Source organism: Sylvia atricapilla, chromosome 1 (genome assembly GCF_009819655.1).
Source record: "Sylvia atricapilla isolate bSylAtr1 chromosome 1, bSylAtr1.pri, whole genome shotgun sequence".
Classification (NCBI taxonomy): domain Eukaryota; kingdom Metazoa; phylum Chordata; class Aves; order Passeriformes; family Sylviidae; genus Sylvia; species Sylvia atricapilla.
The window spans coordinates 23,426,855-23,453,960 of record NC_089140.1 but is presented as its reverse complement, the minus strand read 5'-3'; the positions used below and the strand labels follow the sequence as shown (position 1 = coordinate 23,453,960).

At 37.2% G+C, this 27,106-nt stretch overlaps 1 protein-coding gene across 1 annotated transcript; it reads left to right on the top strand.

Moving 5' to 3' along the window:
• Window positions 1-120: 120 nt before the first annotated feature.
• Window positions 121-26,089, top strand: PEX1 (peroxisomal biogenesis factor 1). Its single transcript, XM_066317344.1, has 24 exons — window positions 121-260; window positions 1,791-1,934; window positions 3,907-3,990; window positions 4,238-4,352; window positions 4,435-5,210; window positions 6,568-6,687; window positions 8,782-8,905; window positions 9,165-9,274; window positions 10,620-10,720; window positions 12,007-12,139; window positions 12,779-12,875; window positions 13,943-14,113; window positions 15,363-15,517; window positions 16,752-16,941; window positions 17,144-17,310; window positions 18,090-18,224; window positions 18,849-18,913; window positions 19,762-19,904; window positions 19,982-20,085; window positions 21,029-21,205; window positions 22,738-22,968; window positions 24,460-24,657; window positions 25,000-25,130; window positions 25,796-26,089. Exons 1-24 carry the CDS (start codon window positions 144-146, stop codon window positions 25,878-25,880), a joined length of 3,873 nt encoding a protein of 1,290 aa, XP_066173441.1. The 5' UTR covers window positions 121-143; the 3' UTR covers window positions 25,881-26,089.
• The last annotated feature ends 1,017 nt before the right edge of the window (window positions 26,090-27,106 follow it).

Genomic DNA, 27,106 nt, shown 5'->3' with positions numbered 1-27,106 from the left:
GGCGGGCAGCGGGGAAATGCCGCGCCCACAGTGGCCGGCCACGGGTTGTACCACTGCCCCAGGGGTGGCAGGGAGCACCACCCCCCGGGTAGGCGGGTCCGTGACCGGGCGGAGCGGGCGCGCCGGGCCGGGCCGCTGCGGCCATGTGGGGCTGTGGGGACCCCGGTGGAGCCGCCGCCGCCACCGTCGTGCTGAGCGGGACCCGCGACTGCTTCCTGCACCTGCCGCCCGCGCTGGCCTCGCTCCTCCGCCTGCAGCAGGTACCGGGGCGCCGCCGCTCGGGGCTCAGGCGCAGGGACTCCTCAGGCAGGCAGGGAGGATTACGTGAGCGCACCGCCCCTCCCCCGTCGCATCCTGTTACCATGGCGATACAGAGCCCTCCTCCCCTCCCTCACGATTCAGCCCTCCCTGCAGCCGAGACCCCTCACAGGGACGCGTTGGAGAACCCCTCCTTCCTCACCTCCTGCGTGGCCTATTATCATCATCCATTCCTAATGAAACGCGGGAAGTTTTCTTCCCCAACGCGGTCTGCCACTGTGGGCATCTGCGTCTCTCTCAAGGCTCCTTATTTCATAGCAGTTTTCCCCGTAACCTGCTGGGACTAAGCAAATAATGTTTAACTCCGGTAGGAGAAGAGGTGATAGATCCATGCAGAATCCTCCTTCTTGGTGTACATAAATAAAATGAATGTGTCAGTATCGAAAGGCACTCCCGTCATGCCGAGCCCGGCTGAGGACGCGGGGTCAGCTGCAGGGAGTGCACCTTACTCTGTAAATAACATTTCCCATGTGGAGTCGAGAAGAGACACGGTGTGCCTCTTGTGCCATGAGCACAGAACTAAGAGTGCCAGCAGAACAGGGTGGAAAATGGCAGGAATGAGGCGAGAAAGATGTAAGCAAAGCTCGGGAGTCCTGGCACAGCTGCCCTGGGCCGAGCAGGCCTCCCTCGGTGTGTGTCATTTCTCAAGGCCAAAGAGGTTATTTCACAACAGGAAAACAACCTAGGCGTGTAAAAAACTGCTCGTTCATCTTCGGGGTAGTAGAAGGAGGTTGGTGGAATTGGAAGAAATGCAGTGTTAAATGTGAGTTTCATTTCAGCTGCAGTTTCTGAGTGTTTTACACATCTACTGGCAAGAGAGAGGAGAAAGGGGTGCGGTTGCTTTGAAGTCATGTAGTGTCATTCTGTACATTGTTATGGTGGACTCCTGCTTTTGCTTAACCTGAGCAAAAGAGATAGAATCTCAGAAAACTTGATAGAAATACATCTCATGAAAAAAAAAGGTTAAAAAGGGAATAAATGGAATCAAAAGCTGAATCTCATTGCAGAAGATATTAGATAAGTTCTGCAGTTTGACATCAAAACAGATTGATAAAATCATTTTGGTCTAAGTTAATGTTAATTATTTAACATATGTCACAGAAGTACTCTTGGAGACCATGTAAATATTATATTTTTTGTGAAATCAGGGTATATGTTTATTTATTTTCCTAATTTGGGAAATACAAATATGCAGTTACACATTTCTGTAAAATATTTTATGATAATGTATCATGCAGAAGAAAGAAAAAAGAATTCATTTTCTTACTTAAAAATAGTCCATAAAATTAGAAAGCTGTTTAAGAATTGAAACCAACACTCACTTCTGTGTTGAGAGTTGTGCAAACAAGGTGTAAAATCCAGGTGATGTGTTTAATTCCTTTGATCTCTCCAGTCAAATGTAGTGTAGTTGTCTAATAGTTATCTTACTTAGCTGGTTTTATATTAATTTTTTTTTTCTTTGAAACTCATAGGGCCAAGCTGTGAAAGTATCCTGTGGTCATCAGCCAGTATTTTTGAGCTGGATGGAAACCAGGCATCGAGGTCACCAGGGTGAAAATATTGCAGAGATTAACAGACATTTGGCAGAGAAACTTGGCATCACAGATGGAGAACAGGTTTGAAGTGCTACCTTTGTTTTCTATTTAAATAAAGAATATACTGGAAGATAAGTGAAAAGGTAATACTTCATGAGTTAGCTATGACGTTGCTGATTGTATTTAGAGAGTTTGTTCATTTACATCTGCTCAAGAGAAAAGTTAACTGTCATGAAATTTCTGGAACATGAAAAGATTTGCTCATTAAACCATTAACAATTGCCTAAACAACGTTAGGATAGGCTTGTGGGTAGGTCTTTGCAGGGCTGAAACAACTGTCTTCAGTGACATTAATTTTAAGAAAATACACTTGTAAGCAATTGAAAAATTTGGAATGGGAATATTTTGCTTGACGTTCCTGTTGTTTTAAAGTAGCTGTTGAGTTTCTGCATGTTCTTGTTTAACTTACTTGGGGTTTAAATTTTCATCCCGTCTTTCACCCCTCCACCATGTGTCCTTTTCTCTTCAAATATTTGTATTCATCTCTCATGAATACCTGTCTCTTTATCTGTCTATCTGTCTATTTTTTGTACATTCACCTCTTACTCTTGAACACTCTGTTGAACGTTTCATAAATGACTCTTTCATTGAGAAGTTAGAGATGCCCAAGAGGCTGACATAGAGTTTTCTGACATGGGACTACTAAAATCTCAAAATCAAAGGATTTTTTTTTCTCATAGTAGGTAAACATTTAAACAAGCAAGAACAGAAAAGTACTGCTTTACACAGTATTACTGTGTAATGTATTCAGATTTGCCTGTTCTCTTATATGGAAAATTTTGTTCAATGTAGTAGAAGACATCAAAGAGTGTGACTCAGAGCAGTGTATTATCTTACCTTTTTTTACTTTTTAAACATATCTTCTCTGGAAATTATGTGTCTGCAGAAATTTCCAATTTAGTAGTTGAGCAGCCAGGCATCTACCCATTTTAGTTCTAGCAATTAATAGCCTCCAACAGGAAACCAATTGACAAAGGAAACCTAAGAAAACCTTACCCAGCTGTTGCCTGGGAAGAATCATCTGTACAATGAAATAAATAAATGATTAATTAGGTAATTTCACCATCATTTTGGATTCAGGAGTTACATGTTTGCTGTGTTTCATAATAGTATGGTCTTCTATTTGCTGTGCTGGGGGAAAGATATTACTCTAAATTATTCAAACTAAGGACATAGAAGATTTCAAAACTGGTTGTTACTTTTATAAAAGGTGACCTAATGTAGTTCTCTCAGAAGACAGGTAACTAGTTTTATCTCAGGAAAAAAGTTAATTATGCTTCTTTGAAAATTAATTGCAGTATGTCATTTGCAATTTTTTTTGTGTGTGTTTGTGTTTGGGGTTTTTTTTGTGGTTTTTGTGTTTGGATTTTTTTTTTTGGGGGGGGGTGGGGTGGGGTGGGGGGATGGTTCTGGTCAAATGAAACCTTTGGCAAAAACTAACTTTTGCAGTCTGTATTTAATGCATTCTGAAAAACTTAAGCCAGAACAGCTTCTGCCATTCCTCCTGAGTCACATGGTATTAAAACTGTTCTGTAGAGGTGGGGCTGCTCCCTATGAAACTATTCATTAAGGAGCTGGGCTTGCTTTTCTATTGTGCTTTTTCCTTATTTTTCAGCTGGTTCTAAATTTATGCACAAGCGAATGAATTTTTCAACTTTCTAAAATCATGGGGATTTAAAAATAAAGATTAAAAAATTGAAAGATGGTTATGTGATTAAGGTGTATTAAAGATTAATTGTTATCACCTGATACTGATAACTCCTGATGCTTTTAATATTTACTGCTTACTGACATCCCTGAGCCTAATGGGATCCATTTCCCCATCCACTGAGCATTCATCTGTTTATGAATTAATTACCTAGTGCCATTAGGATGGTCTCTGTTCCAAGTAGTGAAAACATATTATGAAGATGATGTCAATTTTCTAGTTGAAATAGGAGCTTTTATATATTTAAAAATAAGAAGTTAAATATTTTGGTGTTACTTTTGCCAGGTGTTTCTTGAACCCTGTTCCCATGTGTCCTCCTGTCAGCAAGTAGAAGTGGAACCACTCACAGCAGATGATTGGGAAATTCTGGTAATAAAACCCCTTCCATTGTTCGTGTTCTTGTCTGACAGGTGACAGAGATTCTGGCTCAAGCAGTTTTTTGCACAATGCCCCATTCTTTTCAGTCTCTAAGAAAATACTGAATGTGGTGGAGTTTAGTTGTATTTTATATTTCAAATGGTGTATTAGAAAGACACATACAGTTTTTTTTTTTTCTTCCAACCAATGTTAAAAATGTTTGCAGTATTTAATTTATAATGGTATCACATTTCCCCAGGAGCTGCACGCTCCCTCCCTGGAAAGGCATCTCCTTGACCAGATCCGAGTGGTGTTTCCCGGAGCCGTCTTCCCTGTCTGGGTTGAGCAGCACACCCACATTTACATCAGAATCGGTGAGCAGTGCTCAGGGCTCTCGGGGCACCTCCAGCTTTGCAGGGGTGGATGCATTCATTGGCATCTTTTGCTCCTACTTAGGTACACTTGTGCCAGCAGCCCCATATGGGAGATTAGAGCCATGCACGGAGCTTCTGATATGTCCCAAAACACACGGACCTGAGGAGAATATCACCAGCACACCAGCCACAGAAGGTGACCTCTTCCTCAAAAATTTTGTGAAAAATAGCATGGAACAAGAAGAAACGTTAAAGGATCCTTTTGCCAAACAACCTTACTTAAAGCCTGGAGTCCTTGAACAGAGTAAGGCTGATGCAAGCGTGACGTTTGGCTCAAATGTTCTTCCAAATATATGGAATTTCATAGGGAACATTTTCTCTAACACATCTGAGCAGAAACAAAAGACTTCGTCTTCTGATAACAATGAAATGAGCACCTTCCAAGAGAAGCGTCTGAACTTAATTCACATGGATTCCATTTTTAGAGTATGTCAGTCCCAGCCTCCCAGTGTACAGAATGTATCCACCACTCATGAATTTCTGAAATGCAATGCTGCTCACATTTTTCCATGGAATTTAGAATATATTGATTTGGATCCAAATCCTGTGGTATCTTATGGGAAAATTAATCAGCTGCTTTCCCCGAGACAGCGTCATCAAGAAGCAAAACAAAATCTGCCACTTGAAAAGCAAAATCACTTGACTACTACACAAGACAAAAATCCTTCTGATTCTAATAGGGGTCAAGCATCCAGTGAAGGATCTGTTGTTCAAATCGTTTGGAATGGATTTGAAGACCTAAAGAGTGTCATAGAGTATGGCCACGATGGGGAAGCGCTGCATGTTGCAAGAGTTTGGGTCAGTTTGAGCACACTGTATTTTGGGCTTTTTATTTTATAATATTTTCTGTTGTATAGTTGTGAGCTGGCTACCTAACATGCAGTTTTGGGCTGTAGACTTTGTGTTATCTCTTGAGTTTGCTAGAACCAAATACTGTTTGCTAGAGCTGTGCTTTGTACTCATTCTGGGCTACATTACATATCATCATCCTCCAAGAATTACAGTATACTCTCTGCACACTTAGCATTTTTACACCAAATGAGGAAAATGCTTCAGCATTTCTGAAGGCAATTTATGCTTTCTTCACAATCTGTGGGTAGCCATTGTATTAACGAGAAAGTGAAAGTATCCATTTGCATACATTCAGTACTGCATAGTAAGACTCTTCATCAGTTAGCTCTTTGAAATATGCCTAGACCTAGAGGTCATCAAACTGTAAAGTAATGGAATGGCATATCCTAGGGCTACATAATGTTTGCGAGTCCTTTTATACACTCTTCAAAATACATCTTGAAGATTAATGTCAGCCAGCTTGTATAATTTAAACTGCTCTAGTTTTCATATGCCATTCTGCCAGGTGGCACAAGTCTGGGTATGGAGATACTGATCTTTCAACTTGTTCTGATAGAATGGCTGCCTGATTATGTTCTCTCTTTCCTGGAAGCACATCCAGCACAAACAAAAATGTGCTTCAAATCACCATTTGACTGTTTTGACATAATACATTTCTCACCATTCACTCATTGTTGTGTTAGGAATGAGAGCAAGAGCCTGCAGAGGTCTTTGCCATGAAATCTTTTGACAGGCATAACAGTTTTCCGAATGCCAGCAATTATAAAGTCTCTCACAGTTAAGAAATATTTATGAGATGTTTTCAAATTGGTGTAAGTTTTAAAATAACACAGATGGAAAAGGAGTTTCCTTAAAAGGGCAAACTGATTAGTGGTATGATTTAGGGAGACTGGATTTTCTGTCTCTATGCTGCAGGTGTGCTTAGTTCTGGTCTCTGTATATTTACCTGCCCATGTAAAATTAATTTTAATCAGCAAATGAAATTAAATTGATTTTCTCCTATACTAAGAGCATTTTTGCAATCTTCTAAGGATTTCTTCTACTTCTTTTTTGAGCTTTTAGGTTTACTAAGTTAGTAGCATGTCAGCTGTAGTGAGCACTTTCATAAATCGGATAAAAGATAATGAGAAGTGTGCATGTAAGAGTAAGATTTGGGTATCACTGTCAATGTTATAAATTCCTTCTTCATTCTCTTGAGGTTCTATTAGTGATGAAAAAGTTGATGCAGTACTATATATGCAATGTTATATCTAGTTTACTTTCTAATACTTCCTCTTTTTTGCTTTTATTTTAAATATTTCAGATTCCAGATGGTCTGAGAAAAAAACTACATATTGAAATACATTCAACAGTCCGAATTAAGTCAGTTGAATCTATTCCTAAAATTCCTGTATCTCTTACACTGCAACCCAAACAGAACTTAGTGAGTTGATATTACTGGTCTTGTTTCATATATTGTATTCTTGTTCACATGTTGGGAAGCTGATAATGTTACTCTGGTCAAATTGGGGGAGGGGGGGAAAGGAGTGCATTGTATTTATTTCTTTTAATTTGTTAGATGATGATCTGGAAATTGTCTATTGTTGACTACAGAAATAATTGCAAAGGATTTTTTTGGTATAATTTCTTGGGTTTTTTTCTTTTGAGTATGTAAATTTAGATTAATTGATTGCTATGATCTACTTACAAAGAGCTTATCTAGTACTTGTATTTTGATCAATATACGGTAAACATGAAGCCATTAATATTTAGGGTTGCTCTTGGTAGATAACTCCAGATAGTTACACTGCAAATTGTAACAATTTTCTATTCAAAGGAGCTGGTAGATATCTCAGAGGGTGGAGAAAATTGAACTCCTGAATTTTGACTTGTTTTCCTGAAGCTATTAAAGGACATAGCACTTTTAACTCACAGCACATTTAAAATCATCGAGTTTTCCATTACTCTCAAATTTTGAGAATTTCTGATGTCTTTCTTTAAGAAGGATGTTGACATGAAGGAGACATGGCATTGGTAGGGAAAACATACATTTTTTCTTAAGTTATATCTCAACTATAAAAAAATCACTTTCAAAATAGCAACAGTAATTGATAATAATTTTGCATCAGACCTTCATTTGAAGTACATTAATATGGGTTCAAACCTAGCAAATATAAAGTGTATGCCTTTAAGCCAATAGAAAAAACCACAAAACAGAAAAAGAGTCATAGAGTTAAGGAGTTTTAGTCTTCTGGGAGAAGACATGCTTAATTTTTTCCAACACTGCAATGCCTGTTGTAGTGAAATTTTAGTGAAAGTATCATAATTTGTATGTCCTATTTAGTCTTCTGCTTTCTTTTTACTCTTCCTCATGGTTAATATTTTATTTTTTAAGTTATATCATTGAATCCCTCAGTTTTCCTATAAGGAAGACATGTTCTGAGTGAGCATCTCTGACTTAGTACCAGTTCTCACAGTCTGTCCAATGTATCTCTGGAATTATGTATTTCTTCATAACTTGTGTGACACTGGCCTGATTATTTCCCATGTTAGTTCCCCCTCAAAGCTTTAAATGCAGCATTTGCCATCATAGCATGGCTTAGGTGGATTTATTCTTTGTCCCCAATATTCTAACTTAATTTCTTACCTACAGAAGAACTGCATTTTTTTAATATTGGAGATAAAAGGATTATTAGTATGATCCTTTGGGTCCTTTCCAAGTCAGAAAATTCTCTGATAGTTTCGAATTAATCTGCTAAAATTGTAAAAAAGTAGTTATGTTGCTCTTGTATATTTTAAATACAGAATTCTACTTTTCTAATTCAGTTAAAGGTTTTTTTAATTCATTGGAAAAAACCAGACAAATGCAGAAAGAATTGTTACAGTAACTTGAATTTTCTTTTCTGAACACTGCTTGCAGCATCTTCATTGATTCCCCCTTTTCTAGATGGGAATTATGCATATGTGGTTGGGAACTTAGACAAGAGATATGGCACCCAGACTCAATTTCTTTTCCTATTCCAGTTATCTAGGTGATCTGGGGTAAGTTGCTTGGTCTCTGCCTGCCTGTTGAAGGTTGTTGGTGATGCCCCTGAACTGTACAAGCCCAGGGTTCTTTTTATAGGGAGAGGGTCTACAAGGAAGAGAGGGGTGTAGTGAGCACCTGAAGTAAGTCTCAGGTCAATATCTTTAAACCCAGGATCTGAGCAGTGCCCTTGGATCTGGGAAGGCAGATAAGTAAAATAAAAATAGATGCTTTTCCTCGCCCTCATATCAGTGTTCTGAGGGAAAAAATCTCTAGAGGTGGTTTAATACTCAGCTGTGGCCATAGCAGGGGCTACACAGATGCTTTCCCAAGAGCAATTGCTAGAAATGGTGTTTGTTGGCAAAATGCTGTTTTCTAAAGGAATAAAACTCTTGTATCTTCTTCCATCTCTCTGCTGCAATAAGAAAAAAAAATGCCTCGTGCATAGGAAGAAACCATTTTTACTGTTGAACTGATTTTGTTTTATTCACCTTCTTCCTTTTCCTTCTTTAGCATAAAGATATACACGAAGATGATGTTAGGTGTGCATTCAGTTCTTGGCTGCAGGATTCCACTACTGATGATCACCCATGGATAATGACAAGCACAGACTGTGTACATCTGTCTGTTAAAGAAGGCAAGGATAATACTGTCCTGTCTACTGTGGAATTACTTAGCCAGTATGCCAGTTAATTTCTATATGACGCACCTTTTAACATAGCTGATACCTCTTCACACTGAAAGTGTAAGCTTGAGTTACCCTTTAATAATGGTTAACTTTTTTTATTCTTTCATTTTGGATTATATTCTAGTAATATTCTAATCTATTTTATCTTGTGTGGAACAAAAACTTCATTTATTTGGAGTTTTAATAGTTGTTCATTGTGTTTCTACAGGAATGGAGGAGTTTGTCCTTAGTGCAGCGCATCCTGTGCACATTGAAGAAAAAAAGTCTGAGAATATTTTTATACTGAGTCCTAGTTTGCTGCAAAAGACAAATATACAAGTAAGTATCACATAGTATCAGGTATCAAGTAATTTAAATTGTTGTACTTATTTAAAACATATTGCATTTTGTGTATAATATATTTCAGTTTCTCTTTTAATGTAAGTAATATCAGTCTATTCACTAAATTATATCTGCATCCTTTATGCCATTTGGTAGCTTGAGAGCCTGCTGAAATTCCAGGCATGCTGTGCTTGTTACTGAGTGGCCTAGAGTTTGCAATCAAACTCTTAGAAAAACCAGTTAGAAGAGAGGAAAGTCAGTACTGCCCAAGTTATAATAAGCATCCAAAGTTACAAATAAGCATCCTTATACTTATTTGTATGTGTACCATCCTTATACTTAGTTGTTCTCTCCCTTGGTAACTAATCCACTTTTTAGTGTATCTGGCAGGAACAGTAGCTTGTTCTGGCAAAGATGAGATGTTCCCCATTCCAACCTACCACACTCACCCTGCCTTTCTCTGATACAGTTTCTGTTTCTTCCATATTTCGTTTCTCAGGAGAATAAATATTTCTATTTAATATTATAATTACTAATATTAAATAGAAATATTAGTAATTTAATAATACTAATCTATTTTCCACAGAAATCAGTTGATTTCCACTGCCCATTACTTCAGGGTTATCATTACAGGAGTGGGGTAATGGGGTTTTTTTTAATTTTTAAACATACAGTGAATTTTAGTGGAGAATTACAGGTGGTTTTTGGTTGTTTAGAATGGAACTTGTCTGCAAAATTTAGAATTGCTGTTAAAAAAAATAAGATGAGCTTTCTTTTACTAGAAGTAAAGTGTAAGAAGGCTTCTTTAAATTGTTCAAGTGACTGGAACTAAGATGAAAGAGCAAAATGCATTTCTTAATAGCTTAACATCTCGTACTAGGCTGTTCTTACATGTGAACCTCTGCAACCACTGTTTGCCTGCCCAGCTTTCCATACTAGCTCCCTGGTGAACAGGATGGAAAAATTCTTGTCAGGTGTTTTGTGAAGTTACTTTTCACCCAGTCAGATTTATTCTGCCTCATGAGCTTTCCTGCCAGTAGGAGAGTGGATTGCAGAGTAGAAGGAACAAGCTGCAGGTAGGGGAAGAGATAGTTTACTGCACAGTCTGTTGTAAATAGCACTTGGCCCAAAATCTAATCTTACATTATTAAATTACTGTCAACACTAGATTGTGTTTTGGAACTAGTTGTATTTCTTTCATTTCACCAGTGCACCTTTCTTTCAAGCACAGCAAAACATACATGCAGTGTTGTCTTTGCACAATTCCAGAAATGGCTGGTCACTCCCTAGCTACCTTCTATAGTTACATTTCATCTGAAGCCCTAACTCTCCTTTGTTGTAGGTTCTTTTACATCCTCCAAGTAGAAAAACTGATGATGACAAGCAGCCACCTATGCCTGATAGAGACAAGAAGCTTCCGTACCACAAACTAAGTGATTTAGGGTGAGACATTTTCATAGAAAAAAACACGGGAGGGTATGGGAATGAGAATTAGAAAAAAAATAACTGTGGGAATTGGGTTTGTGGAGAATTCTCAAAGCCTGACAGAAGGCTCACATAGTATGCATCTGTATGCAAACTCTGAGATAAAAAATGATGACTTAGAAATGCCATGGGATACGACAGACATTGTTGACAGAGAAATGGAACTAGAAACAAGTTTCAAATGATGGCCTTGCAAATGGGCTAGTTACTTTGGAGAAATAGAACTATGAAAGATGTATTGTAGTAGGACTCATGAGAGTAATTTTAGATGATTGGCTTTAAGGCATTAGCAGCATTGTGTGGCAAAAGCTGATAGGCAAAAAACCGCTTATAATGTATTGTAATTAGGAAATAGTTTGGCTTCTGATTGTGATGGCATGAATTGTAACATCTGTACCATCTCACCCTTCACATGAGACTGAAAATGGAATAAAAGTTTTTAAAAGTGTCTCAGGAGCCCAGTTTCTGGGTCAGAAAAAGGCAAAATCTGACAAATAACATTGGTAGAAATGCAGACTTTTTGGAAACTGTGCCAGATCTAAGCAAAACTCTGCATCTTTCGGCTTGTCAGGTTCAGACTTTATCCTAGTTTATGCAGATGGTTAATTTTGTCCTTGAATGATCTTACTTGCAGTGAACAGAAAACTTCATGTGTCTAAGGTACTGACATACCTTTCAGCATGTCTGCCAGCAGGATGGAACGTCTCAGAACTGAGACTGCCTCAGCATGGAAACCAGAACTGAGCTTTAGAAGAAATACTGATAGTTCAGCAGTTTTTGATGTTCTAAGTAGTATGAACAGACTTCTACACAGCAACAAGGGAAAGTGGTGTGGTCTTAACTGGGGTGTTCAAATGAAACAAAATTTGTAAGTTGCACTCTGCCAATCCATGTCCCCCAGTAACTTCCACCTATTTACTTCTTCAACTACATTTAATAATAAGAGTCTCAAAGAACTGTAGTTCCTAAAAGTTTTGTCACAATCATCAGCTGAGGAGAGAAAGGCAGAGTGCTGTGGTCATAAGTACAAGGGAAAACAGTGGTACTGTGTAGCGAATGTGAAGGGCTGAGGCAGAAGAGACAGGAGAGGCTTGGAGTGTTGTGATAGTGTGCTGTCATTGCTGGGAAAGGCAACTGAGAATACAGTCTTTCAGCATTTTAACATCCCCCTAGTACAAGCTTTTACTGCCTAGAGTGTGCAGTGATGCTACCCTTGGCCATTTAATGTTTCCTTTCCCCTATAGAGGAGTGGACAAATTAGGAACATCTTTATTTGAACACATAAGCCACAGTCTTCTGGGGCGTCCTTTATCTCAAAAGCTGGCTGCTAATGCTGTGGGACTGCGAAGTGGAGGGGTGCTTCTCACAGGAGGAAAGGTACTCACTTCTGCTTTCACCTGCAAAGCCTTGCACATTATTTTCCGTAGTTACAAACCGGTTGATGTTAGTTTTCTTTGATACTATGCACATTCCAAAGAATAAAGAACAAGCTGAACAAAAGAGCAGTTAACTGAACAGAGATAATTCAGTAAAACATCACACACACACGTTTTGAAGATTACTACCAATGCAATTTCAGTAGGGATTAATCTACTTTGTGTTTATATTATGATAAGCACCTCTTGTCTTTGAAGTATTTGAATGAAAATAAGCATATATTTTCTCTAGTGTTTTAACATAAAATGGCAGTGGAGTTGATACTGATATTTTCCTGTTGCCTGTTACAGTGATCCATTTAATACCATATGTCACTGAACTAAGCAGATGTCTTAACACTGAACTCAGTGGAATCAGAACACTGTACTGGATGTACCCATGCTGAATTTATCTTTGTTTCACTCTAGTAATTTGGTCCCTACCAAGTGATACAGAGGCAGAATACATATATACTTTTACTGAGGAATAAACCCAGTGTGTGTACAGCTTCCTCAGCTTGTTGAATGTTGCATACTGTGACAAAAACACAGAAACACACTGACTCTGTCAATTTACTTTAGCTCACATTTATTTTTGTAGGGAAGTGGAAAGTCAACATTAGCAAAGGCCATCTGCAAAGAAGCTTTCACTAGACTGGATGCTCATGTAGAAGTAATTGATTGTAAAGCCTTAAGAGGTATGAAAATGTTTCTTTTTATCTCAAATGTTCGCTGTACAATAAAGAGGCATGGTTATGAAGGGACTATATTTGGTCTGAATAAATTTTCTAGCATTTTTGCTGTTTTTGCAAGGATGCTTGATGCCCCACAATTAGTATCTTCAGCAGTCTGATGAAAATGCAGCTACTCTAAGTTTCACACTTCTGTCAGCTTCTGTCCCACATACCACGACCAATTCAAACCATGCTTGCTATGCTAATTTCTAATTGTTACAAAATAGGAAGAAGTTGCAGAAATTGAACTGTGTTTTTTCAGCTGTGCTAGCTGAAACAAATGTTTTGTTAACAAACCATAAATGTTAAAGGATACCTGAACTCAGTGAAAGGATAACACTGGCACCAAAGGAGGATTGAATGACCAAATGAAACCTGATTTATGGTGGCATGTTTACTAAACTAGTAATAGGCAATATTTACTAAACTTGGCAATAGGCATCTAACACTTGTGATTATAGATGATGAGATGACTCCTTAGGCTTTGTGAGTTCAAGATAATTACTTTATGCAAAGACGGAAGAGCACAAAGGAGGCATTTTTCTGCTCTTGCATTTCACTGGCTTTTCTAAATAGTCTTGCTGTTACAAGGACAGAAAATACTCAATTGTTTTCTTACAGAGCCCTTATATTTCCTCAGTATATTCTGTTTGCTTAAATCACTACTTAAGCTGGTGCTTCTTGCACCAGAGAAAAGAGGAAGGATTGATAATGAGCCTTTGCTCTGGAAAATTCTTCCAATTGCAGGATTTTTTAGTAGCTATTTTAGAATGCTGCTGTTATTTCTCTGGTTTTAATGTCTGGAAAGTAGACTTGTGGGCTTCTATAGTGGTTAGTAAAAGATGATTAAAATAATTTTAGAACATGTGGAACTTTCTAGTACTTTTTTGATTGAAGATGTGGACTCTTTCTTTAGTGATTGTTGACTGAGGTTTAATCTTGGTATCTGGATTTATAGATGTAAAATCAAAATAGACAAAATAAAACATTGTGATTTTTTCCTGTGTCATTCTAATAGTATTTTGTTTTAGGAAAAAGATTAGTAAACATAAGAAAACATGTGGAAGAAGCTTTTTTAGAGGCAGCGTGGAGACAACCGTCCATTCTTTTGATGGATGATCTTGATCACATTGTTGGAGTACCTTCTACACCAGAGCATGAGAACAGCCCTGAAACGGTTCAAAGCAATAGACTTGCTTATGGTAATACTGTTCTGCCTTTGTCTGGAGAGAAATACAATGCAACTTAGAATTTCTTATCCCTGACTTGTACTGTCCTACCTGAACAATCCTGTCTGTATCATTATTGCCTCTGGACCATGTGATATTCAGGCAGACTCACAAATTATGGTGTGTAGGCAATTGTGGACCACTAGCTGAATCAAAATAATGTACTCTGGCTCTTGGAGTGGCCCTTTCCAATGCATCCACCACTGGTGCTGCTGGTAATGTCTGTTGTCAGTACCACTGCCAGTGCTTGGGGCTTCTCTGTTCTTTTTGATATTACTCATACACTCAAATACATGGCAATTGCTTACAAACTGCAGATGAACCTTTAACTGATAATTACTGATAAACTGATATTTGTTTTCCATAATTATTGTTTATAATTACAGTGATACATCAATTTGATACTTACTGATGTTGAGAATCAGCTTCTTTTAGATGAGTACCAACTTTATCATCCTACTTGGTAGACATTGTAGAACTTCTGTTTTGTTTTACAGTGTAACTGTCCACAAAGATTAAAAATAATATGATCTGTTGTAGTTTGACATCCTGTATATGGTTCCCTTTTATTCCTGAAAGTCTAGGCAGTGCTAAGTTGCAAATTAAATCTAAGTGACCAAGATTAATAAAGCCATAGCAAAAAATGCCTTCCATTTCATAGCTCAGTGTGAGGGAGTTAGCATAATTTTTCCTGAAATGCTTTTGAAATTCAGAAAATCTTACTATAGTTTCTTCCAAAAAAATATACTAAGTTACATATAGAATTGTTTGGTTTTCTTATGACTTTTACTTAAAGGTATGATGCATACAACAGAGCTTTAAATATTTTTCTTGAAGATCTACCTTGCATCCTTAATTTTTTAACGTATTACCTTTCTCCTGGAGTGCTTATTTTCTGGGCTTAAGATGAGTTTTTTCCGATGACTTTTTCTTTTTTGTTTGCATGGAGGGAGTGGAAACACACAAAAGTAGATGCCATCAGTGACGTTACAAAATCAGTTTTTAAAAAACGTTTCTGATGGCATTTTCTTAATGGAATGTGCTGTCCTAGAGAGAAACACTATACCTTTTTTATTTCCTAGTTTAAAAGAAACAACTGTAAATATGGGAATAAATATAATATGTTACAAAGTTGTTATATTTTGTGTGCACTAATGCTGCTCTTCAGGTTAGGGTTTTTTTGATCTCTTCCAATTCATGCAACAATATCTTCTGTGTTTAGTTTTGAAAGATCTGATAAAAGAAGTAATTTCCATGGGGAGTTTGATTGCATTAATTGCCACGAGTCAGTCTGAACATTCCCTTCATCCTTCCCTGGTTTCAGCACAAGGAACTCATATATTTCAGTGCTTCAAATGTATCCGATCTCCAGATCAGGTAAATGCAAATAAAAATGGTTAAAATGTTGTTTGCCGTCCCAAAAGCCTCAAATACGGTGCTGGAACAGCTGCAAAAATAGTAGGTTACACTTGAAGATGGAGAAAAAAAATCTGGAAATCTTAGAAGTTGTTTTGTGATACTTAAGTACCTCAGAACTCATAGCTATTATTATAAAGTTAAAAATATAAAACTCCACTGAAAACTCACAGTTGGCCCCACTCTTCAGTGGTAAGAGGAGGGTGTATTCAGAGGACATTTCAGTTCAACATAAAACAAGTCAGGTTGTCTAACACAGATGAGATATGCATGTCTCTGTTACCTCTAAGGAGATACTGAAGGAGCAGCTTTGAAAAACATGTAAGTCATCAAGTTAGAGAAATTAAATTAAATGTGTTTTTTCACAGCTCCATGAAATAGGTATGTCACTAGAACATGTATTTTAAAAATTATATTAAAACTAAATGTTAATTTTATGGGACAGTTTTAGCTTCGTTTCTATATTAATACCATCCCTCTGCTTTTGAACATAGTCCACTTCTAAAAGAAAAATGGATAGAGAGAAGGATGAACAGTATTAACTTTCATGCAGGAGAAAGCAGATACTTTGAAACCCTCATCCCCTAATGACTATTTTGTATTTAACATGAGTTGTTCCTGTCTGTGTGTCTCCAGTCACAGGCTAGCAATTAAAAGCCACTGAGGAGGGGATGCTGTGTTAGATGCAGTTTAGCTTCCTCCCACTTCCTGCAAGTCTGCTTTTATTGCTTTTAATATTAATACTCAAATAAGGGTAAGACATCACTGAAAAAGTAAAGTTCTGAAAAGATACCAAATTATTTGAAGTGTTTTTATCTAGCACAATATATTGCATCTCAAACATATTTTGTGCTCATACTGACAAAATAAAATTTTTTCTTTTTCCTGTGAAACATAAGAAATGGATGTGAAACAGTAGAATCTGGGGAGGGGAGAGATGTTTCATTATTAATGTTGAATTTAAAGTAGCTCTGGTGAAGTGAATATTTGGAGTTATAAAACTGGTGAATTTATTGAAGTGCACCTGAAGTACTGGCATTTGTTTATATTGCTTAGGTTTGGCTATGTAAAGGGTTGGTGTTACACAAATATTTAAGGAAATTTTAGTAAGTCATACCTATTTAGTCTTTGAATTCCTGAACACCATATAAAGAGTAAACTCAACACACGCTTGTTGCAAAATTCTGTTTTTCAGAAGCAAAGATATGAAATGCTGTATTCCATAATAAAGAAGAAACTGAATTCAGATCCGAAGGACTTCTCTGATCTTGACCTCCAGTATATTGCAAAGGAAACAGAAGGTTTTGTTGCTAGAGATTTTACTGTGCTGGTTGATCGTGCCATTCATACTTGGGCTTCTAACCAGAATGCATCAGATAATGGTGGTATGTTCACAACAAAGTCTTCTATTTCACGGTCTTACTTCTGTTATCCAGAACTAGTGTAATAATACGAAAAGAAACCCCTAGCTTTTATATTTTATGTTTAAAATTTCTTTAACTGTTATGTATTGTAAGGAGTTTGTTATTGGCAGTCTGTGTGTTTGGGGTTTTTTGACGATATTTTTTTCTTTATTTTTTATAACAGATTTGAACCTGTCAGCTGTGGATTTTCAAAATGCTCTAAAAGATTTTACTCCATTAGCTCTGAGAAATGCCAGCCTTCATAAACCTAAAGATATTGGCTGGGACAGGATTGGTGGCTTAAAAGATGTGAAGCAAGTGCTCAAGGATACCATCATGTTACCTGCAAAGGTACTAAGTTCCTTTAAATTAGTTATTTGAATTTTGTACATAATGTTAGTAGGGAAGAATTATTTTTAAGGTTTGGAAAGTGTTGGATAGAAAGATGACAGGCATGATTTTTTAGCTTTTAAATCTTCAACTGTCTTCAACTACTGGAAAACACTTTCTTCTCCTCCTCTCTTCCAAACACAAAAGGCAATGGCTGAACTTTACTACAGAGCAAGTGTTGCTCTACAATACTGGAGTATTGGCACACTTGCTTGCAGGGGTTGTGATTAGGCTCTGTAAAGACATTTCCAGTTGTTTTCTGCAGTGCTTTTGCTAGAGGGGTATTTTCTTTCAGATGAATGCCAATCCAGCAATCTCACTTTATTTAACTTTGGCCTTTCGGCCTTGCTTAAAACTTGAATGTTGAGTTGAGCCATTGAGCATTGACTCTACAGAAAAATGACGGAATGGTATCACTACATCATCAATTCAGTGACTAAAATAGGAATTTAGAACTACCACTATGGAGAATATAAAACTCTAGTTCAGCCCTATTCTGGCCTCTTGGTAGAAAATCACACTTGTTTGTATTTCAGGTACCTGTTAAAACTAGGAACCTAGTTCAGCCCTGGGTAAACTAAAAGAGTCCAGATGAGCTGTTGGGATAATACTGGGGATGTAATAAATTTGATGCATTCTGTTTAGACAAAAAATCATTACTAGTCAGTGACAGTGATGTTAGAGTACATTACAGAATACTTGTTTTTTTTAGAATATATCACATTGAAACTCTTTTCCAGTATCCAGAATTATTTGCAAACCTGCCCATACGACAGAGATCAGGAGTTTTGCTGTATGGAGCACCTGGAACAGGAAAAACACTCTTGGCAGGAGTGGTTGCTAGAGAGAGTGGAATGAATTTCATCAGCATCAAGGTAGCAAGAGTTTAAGCTTAATTGATTCATTTTATTAACTCTGTGCAGTAACTTTACATAATACCTGAGAGTATGTGCTTGTGAGGGCAAAATACTAAAGTAAGAAACTCATGTAAAATTTTGCTTGTCTCTCTCTGGATATCCCTCTGGACATCTGATTCCTGGAACTTCACAGTTTTATTACTGAGATTTTTTTTATATACTTATTGATTAGGCAGAATCATAAAATTTAATTTGGTGATCTTAGTTTCTTATTTTTTTGTAAAAAGACCCCAGATTTTGATGCGGGTCTTTGATGATTTCCACTGGACAATGAAATTGAGCAATATATTTTAAATATTTTTACAATAATGTGTAAACCTTTGCCTTGGGATAATATAACACATGTTATGTTATGTTACGTTATGTTATGGTACAAAATGGAAGTGATTACTTTTAAACAAGTTGGAATGCTTGAAAAATTCGTCTGGCTTATCTAGACCCCTTGGCTCTTCTGTTCAGAGATGACATTGTCTTGGTTCCAAGAAAATCCAGTCTAGTACACAAAATATATGTTGATGTTGAATTACACATAAAAACTAAGAAACATATCATGAATATTGTTTTCTGATTATATCTTTTTAGGGCCCAGAACTGCTCAGCAAATACATTGGAGCAAGTGAACAAGCAGTTCGAGATATATTTAACAGGTGTGTTTTGTTAAGATGTTTTGTATTTTGTGATATCACTGGTAAATAAATATCAGTAAAGTAAATATCACTGGTTGAAGCACAAATAAATAATTTTGTGATCTGAGGATCAGATAACATCAGATCAAAAAACATCAGATCATAAAAGCATCTGAAACAATCAGTTGTACTGAACCAGATGGGTGTGTCAGGTTCAGCCTGGCCATCATTGTTAAAGAACTGTACATTTTGGCTCAGGTGAGGAATGTGTTTTTGAAGCTGAACGCCCAGTCCTCCCCAGGTACAGTGCATTGGTTCACAGCATAGTATTATCTTGGAAAACACATCCTGCATTCCTTTCAGATGATTCCAGGAGACAGTTTACTGTACTCTCAAGTAGTCAATACCTAGGGTCATATTAAACTTGGTGTTGAAGTCCTCAGTGCCAGTAGTTTTTTTTTAACAAATCTGCTCTTACTGGCCCTCAGTGCCCAATAATGCTAACATATCCTACATAGCCTTTGCTTCTCAACTTATCATGTGGGCAGTCTTTTTGTTAGCTGTCTGTAAGCCAAGAACTCATCTGCAGTGATTGTATTTTAAGAGCTTTCATGTATGTTAATATGGCAGTTGAGCACTTAAAAATGATAACGTGAGTGCAAAGTATATAATAAAAATGAGCAGTGATTCTATTGCAGTCCAGTTCTCAAAACCTCTTAAATTCTACAGAAAGCAGATTTTCTATTCTGTCATTAAATACAACTGTTCTCTGAAGCAAAAAGCAATTACCTTCAATATTTCTAAGCAATTCTATCTGTAAATGAAGCTTTAACAAAAAAATAAGTATTGCTTTTTTCCCCCTTTTTTAGAGCTCAGGCAGCTAAGCCTTGTATTGTTTTCTTTGATGAGTTTGATTCTATTGCTCCTCGCCGAGGTCATGACAACACGGGAGTCACCGACCGGGTGGTTAACCAGCTGTTGACTCAGTTAGATGGTGTGGAAGGCCTGCAAGGTACCAGTTCTCCTGTGTGCTCCTTTTTATGAAGAAGTTTAGCAGATATTAATGGCATTTTTCTGCACTTTCCTAAGGAGTTTATGTGCTAGCTGCTACCAGTCGCCCGGATTTGATTGACCCAGCTTTGTTAAGGCCAGGTCGACTGGATAAATGCCTGTACTGTCCACCTCCTGATCAGGTGAGGAAACAAATAATTTCACATAAGAGGCAAGGAAGAAAATTCAGACTAATGGGTTTATTCTCCTTTTCTTTATATGTAGTGGCATTTCAAACTTGGAAAAAGTGGACTTGATTTCCCAGCTGCAGTTATACAAATGGATAAATTCACTGATTTTAATGTCAATCTGATCACATAAAACTGGGGAAAGAAAAGGCTGTCTACCACAGTCTTCTGGATCAAGTCATATCCTGTGGATCTAGGTGATTTAAAAAAAAATTAAAAACAGGGAACTAATCTGCGGAAAGAAACTGGATGCAGTAGAGTGGGCATAATGTTCTCCATCTTTCTTCAAAGTATGAGTCCAGTGGATTTGCCATTTGTTTAAACCATAGCCAGTCTTTGAGGTACAACGTGTGTCCCAATTCCCCATTTCATAAGAAAGCATTAGTACTGCTTATTTTCAGATTAGTTCTCACATTTAACAAACACCATCACATAATTTCATTCTGAAACACATAAGATGATCCTGTGCCTTAAGAGCATAGATATACTCTCTTTGTTTTTTCTCTTCTTTTTTTCTTTTTTTTGTATTTTAAACTTCTGGTTTAGAGTAAGATCATTCAGGTAAACAGAAGCATTTCACTGTCGTCATACTTTTCTTTACAAAAGGACCAATGAGGAGCAGAGCTCATCTTCATATTTTTATTTCATATATTTGTATTTCATATATAAAAATCCCAGATAGTGACCTGATATATTAGAGAAATATACTCTGTGTATACTACATTTGGTTAGGCTAGTATCTTTCTAGTATTAGGGCAGTATCTTCTTGAAAAAAGATCCTTTCTCCCTCAGAGAGAAAGTGGCTGGTGACAGGGCCCAAGCACCATCCAGCAGTCAGGACAAGGAAATTAACAGGTTGCTTTATTGACTTTTTTTTTTTTTTTTTCCTGTTTTCCAGAACTCACGCTATGAAATCTTAAAAGCTCTCAGTCATTCCCTGTCCTTGGCAAATGATGTCGACTTTCAGGATTTGGCAGCAAAAACAGAACAGTTCACAGGGGCTGACCTAAAAGCTTTATTATACAATGCCCAATTAGAGGCAATCCATACTAATTTAAATTTAGGTTTAACACAGGTAAATGAAACTGATATAAAAGAAGTCTGTCCTGTTTATTTTTATATTGATATGTTTGAAAGAGTTAATTGTATCAATGGGTTTTTTTAGCAAAATTACGGGGTTTTATATTTTTATACAGAGGATTAACATTTTAAAATGTTTGCAGAAAAATACAAGAATAATGTAATGAATTGGTTTAAATACTTCTTAAACACAAGGTTTTTCTTGTTTAATGATGGGTATTTATTGTTAAATAGATATATGTAAGCCCAAATGTGTTTATCACAGTTGTGAGGAACAGCTAACAGATTGACAGGAGGGATGCCACACTGAATTTCTTAGGAGCAGATAGCAAATTCAGTTTTGAGATGGCACATTTTGGAAGATGGAGGAAATGAGAAATAGGTGGGTTTTGGGGAGTTGTTCCAGCAGATTGGTTTTGACTGAGGTCAGGAGGGAAGTGGCAAGAGGATGGCAATACCTGAAATGGCCAGCTCTGCCTTGTCTTCCAGGCACCAACTAGAACATCCAGTATAGGATTCCACCCTTGGTTTGTACCCCTCATGTGACTGACAGATCCTTCCTCTTTTAGCCTCTGTTCAGCCACCTCTTTTGCCATTTTTAATGCCTGTCCTCTGGTTTTAGCTGGAAAGGAGTAGGCATGGCTTCCACTTCTCAGTGGCCAAAGGTAGGGGATGGATCAAGGGTGCAAGATGAAGGAGACCCTCTTGAATTCATTTTGCCCCAGCTGTTACCAAAAAATTGAGCTTTGAGGATGTGACTCTTAGTATCGAGAAGGATCTCCAGCATGTCTTCCCTAACATGCCCTTCTCTTGTAGCATGAGTAAGTAGTTGATACCTGATGATTATCCATCGTAGAAGGCAATTGTTGTCTGAAGCAGTGGTGCACACACTCCAGAGAGAGCACAAGGCAGTCCATTGATGTGCAGGAAGAAAATATTAGAACTCCAGTGGTACATGTATATAATTTACAAATAATATCCATATGCTTGGTAGCGTGCACTCAGGAATTTTTGACTGATAGAGGTGTACAATCAAAGAGATTTGCAGACACCAGTCTAAAGCAGCAATTCTGATTTCCACATCAGCATTTAAAGTATGTTGGCTATGACTGAAAATGAGTACAGTAGTTAGGCACTATAAAAGTAGACTCGCTTCAGCCTCCTAGAGCATTTTACACAAGATACTAATTTGCTTGTCAGGTTGAGACAGAAGTGGTACGACACAACACGTACAAAAAGTTTCCCAACACTTACTGAGAGTATGAGGCAGTGGAAACAACAAAACTTAACAAAACCTTAAAATAATCTCCTGAAACTATTTTTCTAGCATGAAGACAGAAAGTTCTTAAAGGTATTAGATTTTCTTAGCAAAGTATTTAGGAATATATTCCTAGAGAAAAACAGATGATTACTAGAGTCAAATGTAAATTGATACTCTCATTTGCACTGTATATCAAATCTTTTCAGGTATTTCCAATTGTAGTTTTTTATGAGTTAACTCTTGTAATGTTTTGTTCTTTGTTACAGGATTTTGCATCTAGTTCTGATAGTGACTTCAGTCTCTCTTCCATGGTTTTTCTAAACCACAGCAGTGGCTCAGATGATTCAGCAATAGATGGAGAAGCAGGGCTAGAACACTCTCTCATTTCTTTAGACATGTCTGACTTGCTTCCTGAAGATCCAAGGTCCAACATGTATCGTCTTTATTTCGGAAGCTCTTATGAATCAGAGCTGGGAAATGGAACTCCTTCAGAACTGGTAAATTACTTACTTAATGTTCTGAATTTTCTAAGTATATTTAGTCGAGAAGCAGAAGAAAACATGCCATTTGCCTGGTTTGGTTTATAAATACAGTTATGTCTGCTTTGACCTTCAAACTGTCTTCAGATTATACTTAGTACTCCTTAGTGAGGAAGGAGATGGAGGGACATGATCTGAGAAAATACACTATGGACTTCTCTGCAATCTTGCAGGAGTTTAAAATTAAAATCCCAGAACACTGCTGAATACTTTATAATTAAGCAAATTGCATATATATTAGATTTTACTCTCTGGTCAAATGGCTTGTTCCCTTCCGAAATTTAAGTTTTCCAAGGTAAAACAGTTCTCAACTTTTCGGTCGTTGGTTTGTTTGTTGTTTTTTTCTTTAACTTAGTTTTATTACTAAAAAGTGACAACACAGCTTTCAAGAATTAAGTTGCATTCCCAAGAATCTATGAACCTTCTTCAGTTCCCAGTAAAATGTGCATTAATAGAATAATCAGACCATGGAATTGTGAAAAAGAACAGAGCTAAACCTTAACTTCCATCATTGTCTTTAAGAAGCAGAATTCCTGCTACTGCATCATGTTACACAGAAAGCAGCATGTTCTCTGGCCAGTTTGCAGGTAGGGATGTGCAAGTTGGCTGCCTAGCACCTGCACAGTGATCAGCTCATCTCTCTTGGCAGGCAGGTCAACAGAACAGGGTGTGCTGCCTCCAAGCTCCTTACAGTGAACACATGATTTCAGAGTTTGTGTGTGACCCATGGGAAACTCCTTTTAAAGTGAATTTCAATCTGTTTTAGAACTGTTACTACAAGTAGTAATCAAAGTTCTTAGCCTCTTGTTTTTGAAACTGTCTTGCATTGATTCTTAAGGCCAAAAATAACTTACTTTGACATTAGAGAAGTAACTACTTAGCAGTCAGTAGACTGCTAAGGTGCTTTGGTGTATTTTATCTTGCATTATGGGTGACTGATTAATGTAACTTTAAAGACTTAGTTTTCCTCTGACTGTGAAAATTCTTCAGCAAGGATTCTACAAGGACTTTAATCTCTTAAAGTTGATGAATTGAAAAGGTGCTGACTTATCAAGTGCACAGAGAATTTGCAGATGATGAGTATTTAAATTCCAAAGCTAACTACATAAGCTCGTCCAGATTTCAGAAACCACTGATTTTCCTAAGTAATTAAAACAATGGACTTAGCAGACCTTTATTCTTTTTTAGATGGGCCATTACAAAAATACTTAAGTATTTTCCAGACATGAAACACTTCATTTTGTAATTTGGCCGTTTGTCCAAACACTTAAGCATATTAACTTAAATCTTTCTGTTCAAAAAATTACTAATGTAATATATTTTAAAGAGAAAGTACTCTTTTTGCCAGTGGAGACAAGCTTATATTGAATTGTAGGCTAATTCCTAATGATGGAGTTGCTCCTTTGGATCCATAATGAGTTAATGTATTTCCTCTTGTGATCAATTTAGAGCTCTTTGTGTTTGTCCGGTCCAAACTCCATAAGTTACGACTTTACCAGCATCACTCAGAGAGATGTTGCATCCTCACAGCCTGCAATGCTTAGAGAAGCTTCTCAAGAAGACTCCCTGGAGAACCAGGAGCAGCAAGCAGAGCACCTGAGGACAGAAATCAATGCTAGCAAGACCAATTACAGAAGCAAGAATGGAGTATGGCACCTTTTTTTATTTATTATGTAGTCTTAACACTTCTCTCTTGTTTTTTCCACACTTGTTGGTATTTCAAGAAATAATCTGCAGTAATATTAAATTCTGTGTAACAAAGTAGCAAAGATAAATGATACTTAGTTTGAGGAAAATAAGCCAGATGTTAGCATTCATATAATTCAACAGTTATTTCTGTTATTTATTGATATGGAGGGGGGAAAGTTGTGACAGTATTTTTAATACATTTGTCTGTACATGTAATGAGGAGGTTCCATAGTTAATGATACTGATGACACTCTTGTTTCCGTGGAAATGTTTCACTGTCTGTTCATGGCTCTTTTCAAGGAGGACAGCACCCTTAATCAGTCAGTACTTCCCAAGACCACTTTGACCATTACCCAGTCTCATCTGATGACTGCTCTGCAGGGTATGAGACCATCCATTAGTCAGGAGGACTGGAAGCATTTTACTGAACTGTAAGTAATTGTTTTTGTAATTTTGAATTCAGTGGAGGTGTGATCTTGCCACATGCCTTATACATCAGAAACACAATAGTTTTAAATAAATGTGGGAACTGGCAGCAGATAGCTGATAGCTTTTGACAGCAGTTTTTAAAGAAATACTAAGTTACATAGTGGGAAAGGGAAAGTGCTTTAGCAATGAATTGTCTTGCTCATGTAGGATCTAGAAATAACAGACCAGCACCCCCTGGTATTATGTTATGAGGCATAACAGTACAAAGAGGCTCTTTGGTCCTTCTAGGTCCTTCCTGCTTCCAGTTAGCAGTAGCTCCTTGTATTTTCAAATTGCTGGAATTTGTCCTTCTGTAGTGACCTTAGTGGTCTTTGTAGCTGCTGTGTTTGGGAAAGGCAATAATCTGTAGAAGTATAAACATACTGAAAAGGAGAATGTGTCTCGTTGGACTTGGAGATCAAAAAGCTGGGAGAAGAAAAAAGGAAGCAGGGCAGAGAGCTCTCTGAGTTATGTCTGTGAGTCTCAGGTCTGAGGAGACGAGCACTCTTCATTTCCAGAAACATTTACTTGAACATCTCGAGTTTGTGGTGCATTAATATGCATCTGAGGAGGCAGACACAAAAAACACTTTTCATAACAATTTGCTAATTTAATTTTTTTTTTCCAGGTATGATAATTTTCAGAATCCCAAGAAGAGCAAAGTACAGATTGGTGCAACATTCAGACCAGGACAAAAAATTACTCTAGCTTAGTAAATTCTATTTGCTTGTAGTTGCTGAACTGTAAGTGGAAATGACAGATATGATTAAATCAGATTATTTATATTCATACAGATTTATTAATGCAGCAGTTGAAGATAGGTTTCTTTTAAACTTTCATGCTGTAAAATTATGTCACATTTTATTTTGAAGAAAATCATCCTCCTTTAGATTGATATTAAATTTTTTGAGAGAATATTGGTTATGTTCTGTCCAGTTGTTTATCATATAAACTTTTATATTTCAGTTTTTATCAATTTACTTGCTAAAATCTAACAATGATTTCCTGCCCCTGCTTACTGCCACACAACAAATAGCATCTGTTCAAATAGACTGTAATATTAATGGGGGATATATTTTTTAAATATTCTGTAAAGCCATTCTCTAATGGCCTTTGGAGGGCTTAGAGGAGGGTGGTACTTCATAAACATATTAGCAGGCAACTCGACTTATACTTACAGAATATATTTTTTCAGCTATATCAGGAGAAACCAGACCAAGATACTTGCATCTTGTTTTCTGCCACTGTTTGTTAATCAGAAGAATACCAAATTGTATTTCACAACAGCTACGCCTTCTTACCTCTACCTTTGCTTCCTGAAGACTGCTAAAAATATTTTGGATGCTTGGAAGCTTTCTAATGTTACCTCTTGAAATTATTTACAACTGTTGTTTTCCGTGGAGATGGTTAAAGAGTTATGTTCCTTAATTGATACATAGATAACCGGGTTTTAACACGAGGGGGAAGGAAGGAGGAGGCAGGAAAGAAAACTAGAGATGTTTCCCATGAGTCTGTCCCACCCTTTCACAGCATTTTGCTTCCCCTTCAAAACAGTCTTCATCTCTAAGCCAAGGAAATATTATATTACCATCAATTCAAATACGTGCATTTGAAACTTCAGCCCAGGTAATTCCATTGATTAGTTCCTGCAGTTTCTCAGGTACCAATAGGAGTCTTTCAGCTACTGGCTTAAGGGTTCTCTTCTACACCCAGAGCCTCTATAAGAAAGGGCTCTGTCCTTGTCAAAATTGTTTAAAGAACATTGTGGTTTATTACATCTTCTTCGCTTGGTAAAGAAATCTTCTGATATTACAAAAGTATCCAGATTAGCCAAAATTAGCAGCAGCCATCTGTTCTTCAGTTTAGGTCTAGATAATGATTGTACAAAATTCATTAGAAATAGAAATTATTTAACCTTCCTAATACTGATAATGTCATA

Bases quoted from the DNA above. Each gene is read 5' to 3' on its own strand.
- PEX1 (XM_066317344.1), top strand. From the start codon at position 144: ATGTGGGGCTGTGGGGACCCCGGTGGAGCCGCCGCCGCCACCGTCGTG. The intron at 8,906-9,164 runs GCAAGGATAATA...GTGTTTCTACAG, and splicing joins ACATCTGTCTGTTAAAGAAG to GAATGGAGGAGTTTGTCCTT. The intron at 25,131-25,795 runs GTAAGTAATTGT...TTTTTTTTCCAG, and splicing joins TGGAAGCATTTTACTGAACT to GTATGATAATTTTCAGAATC.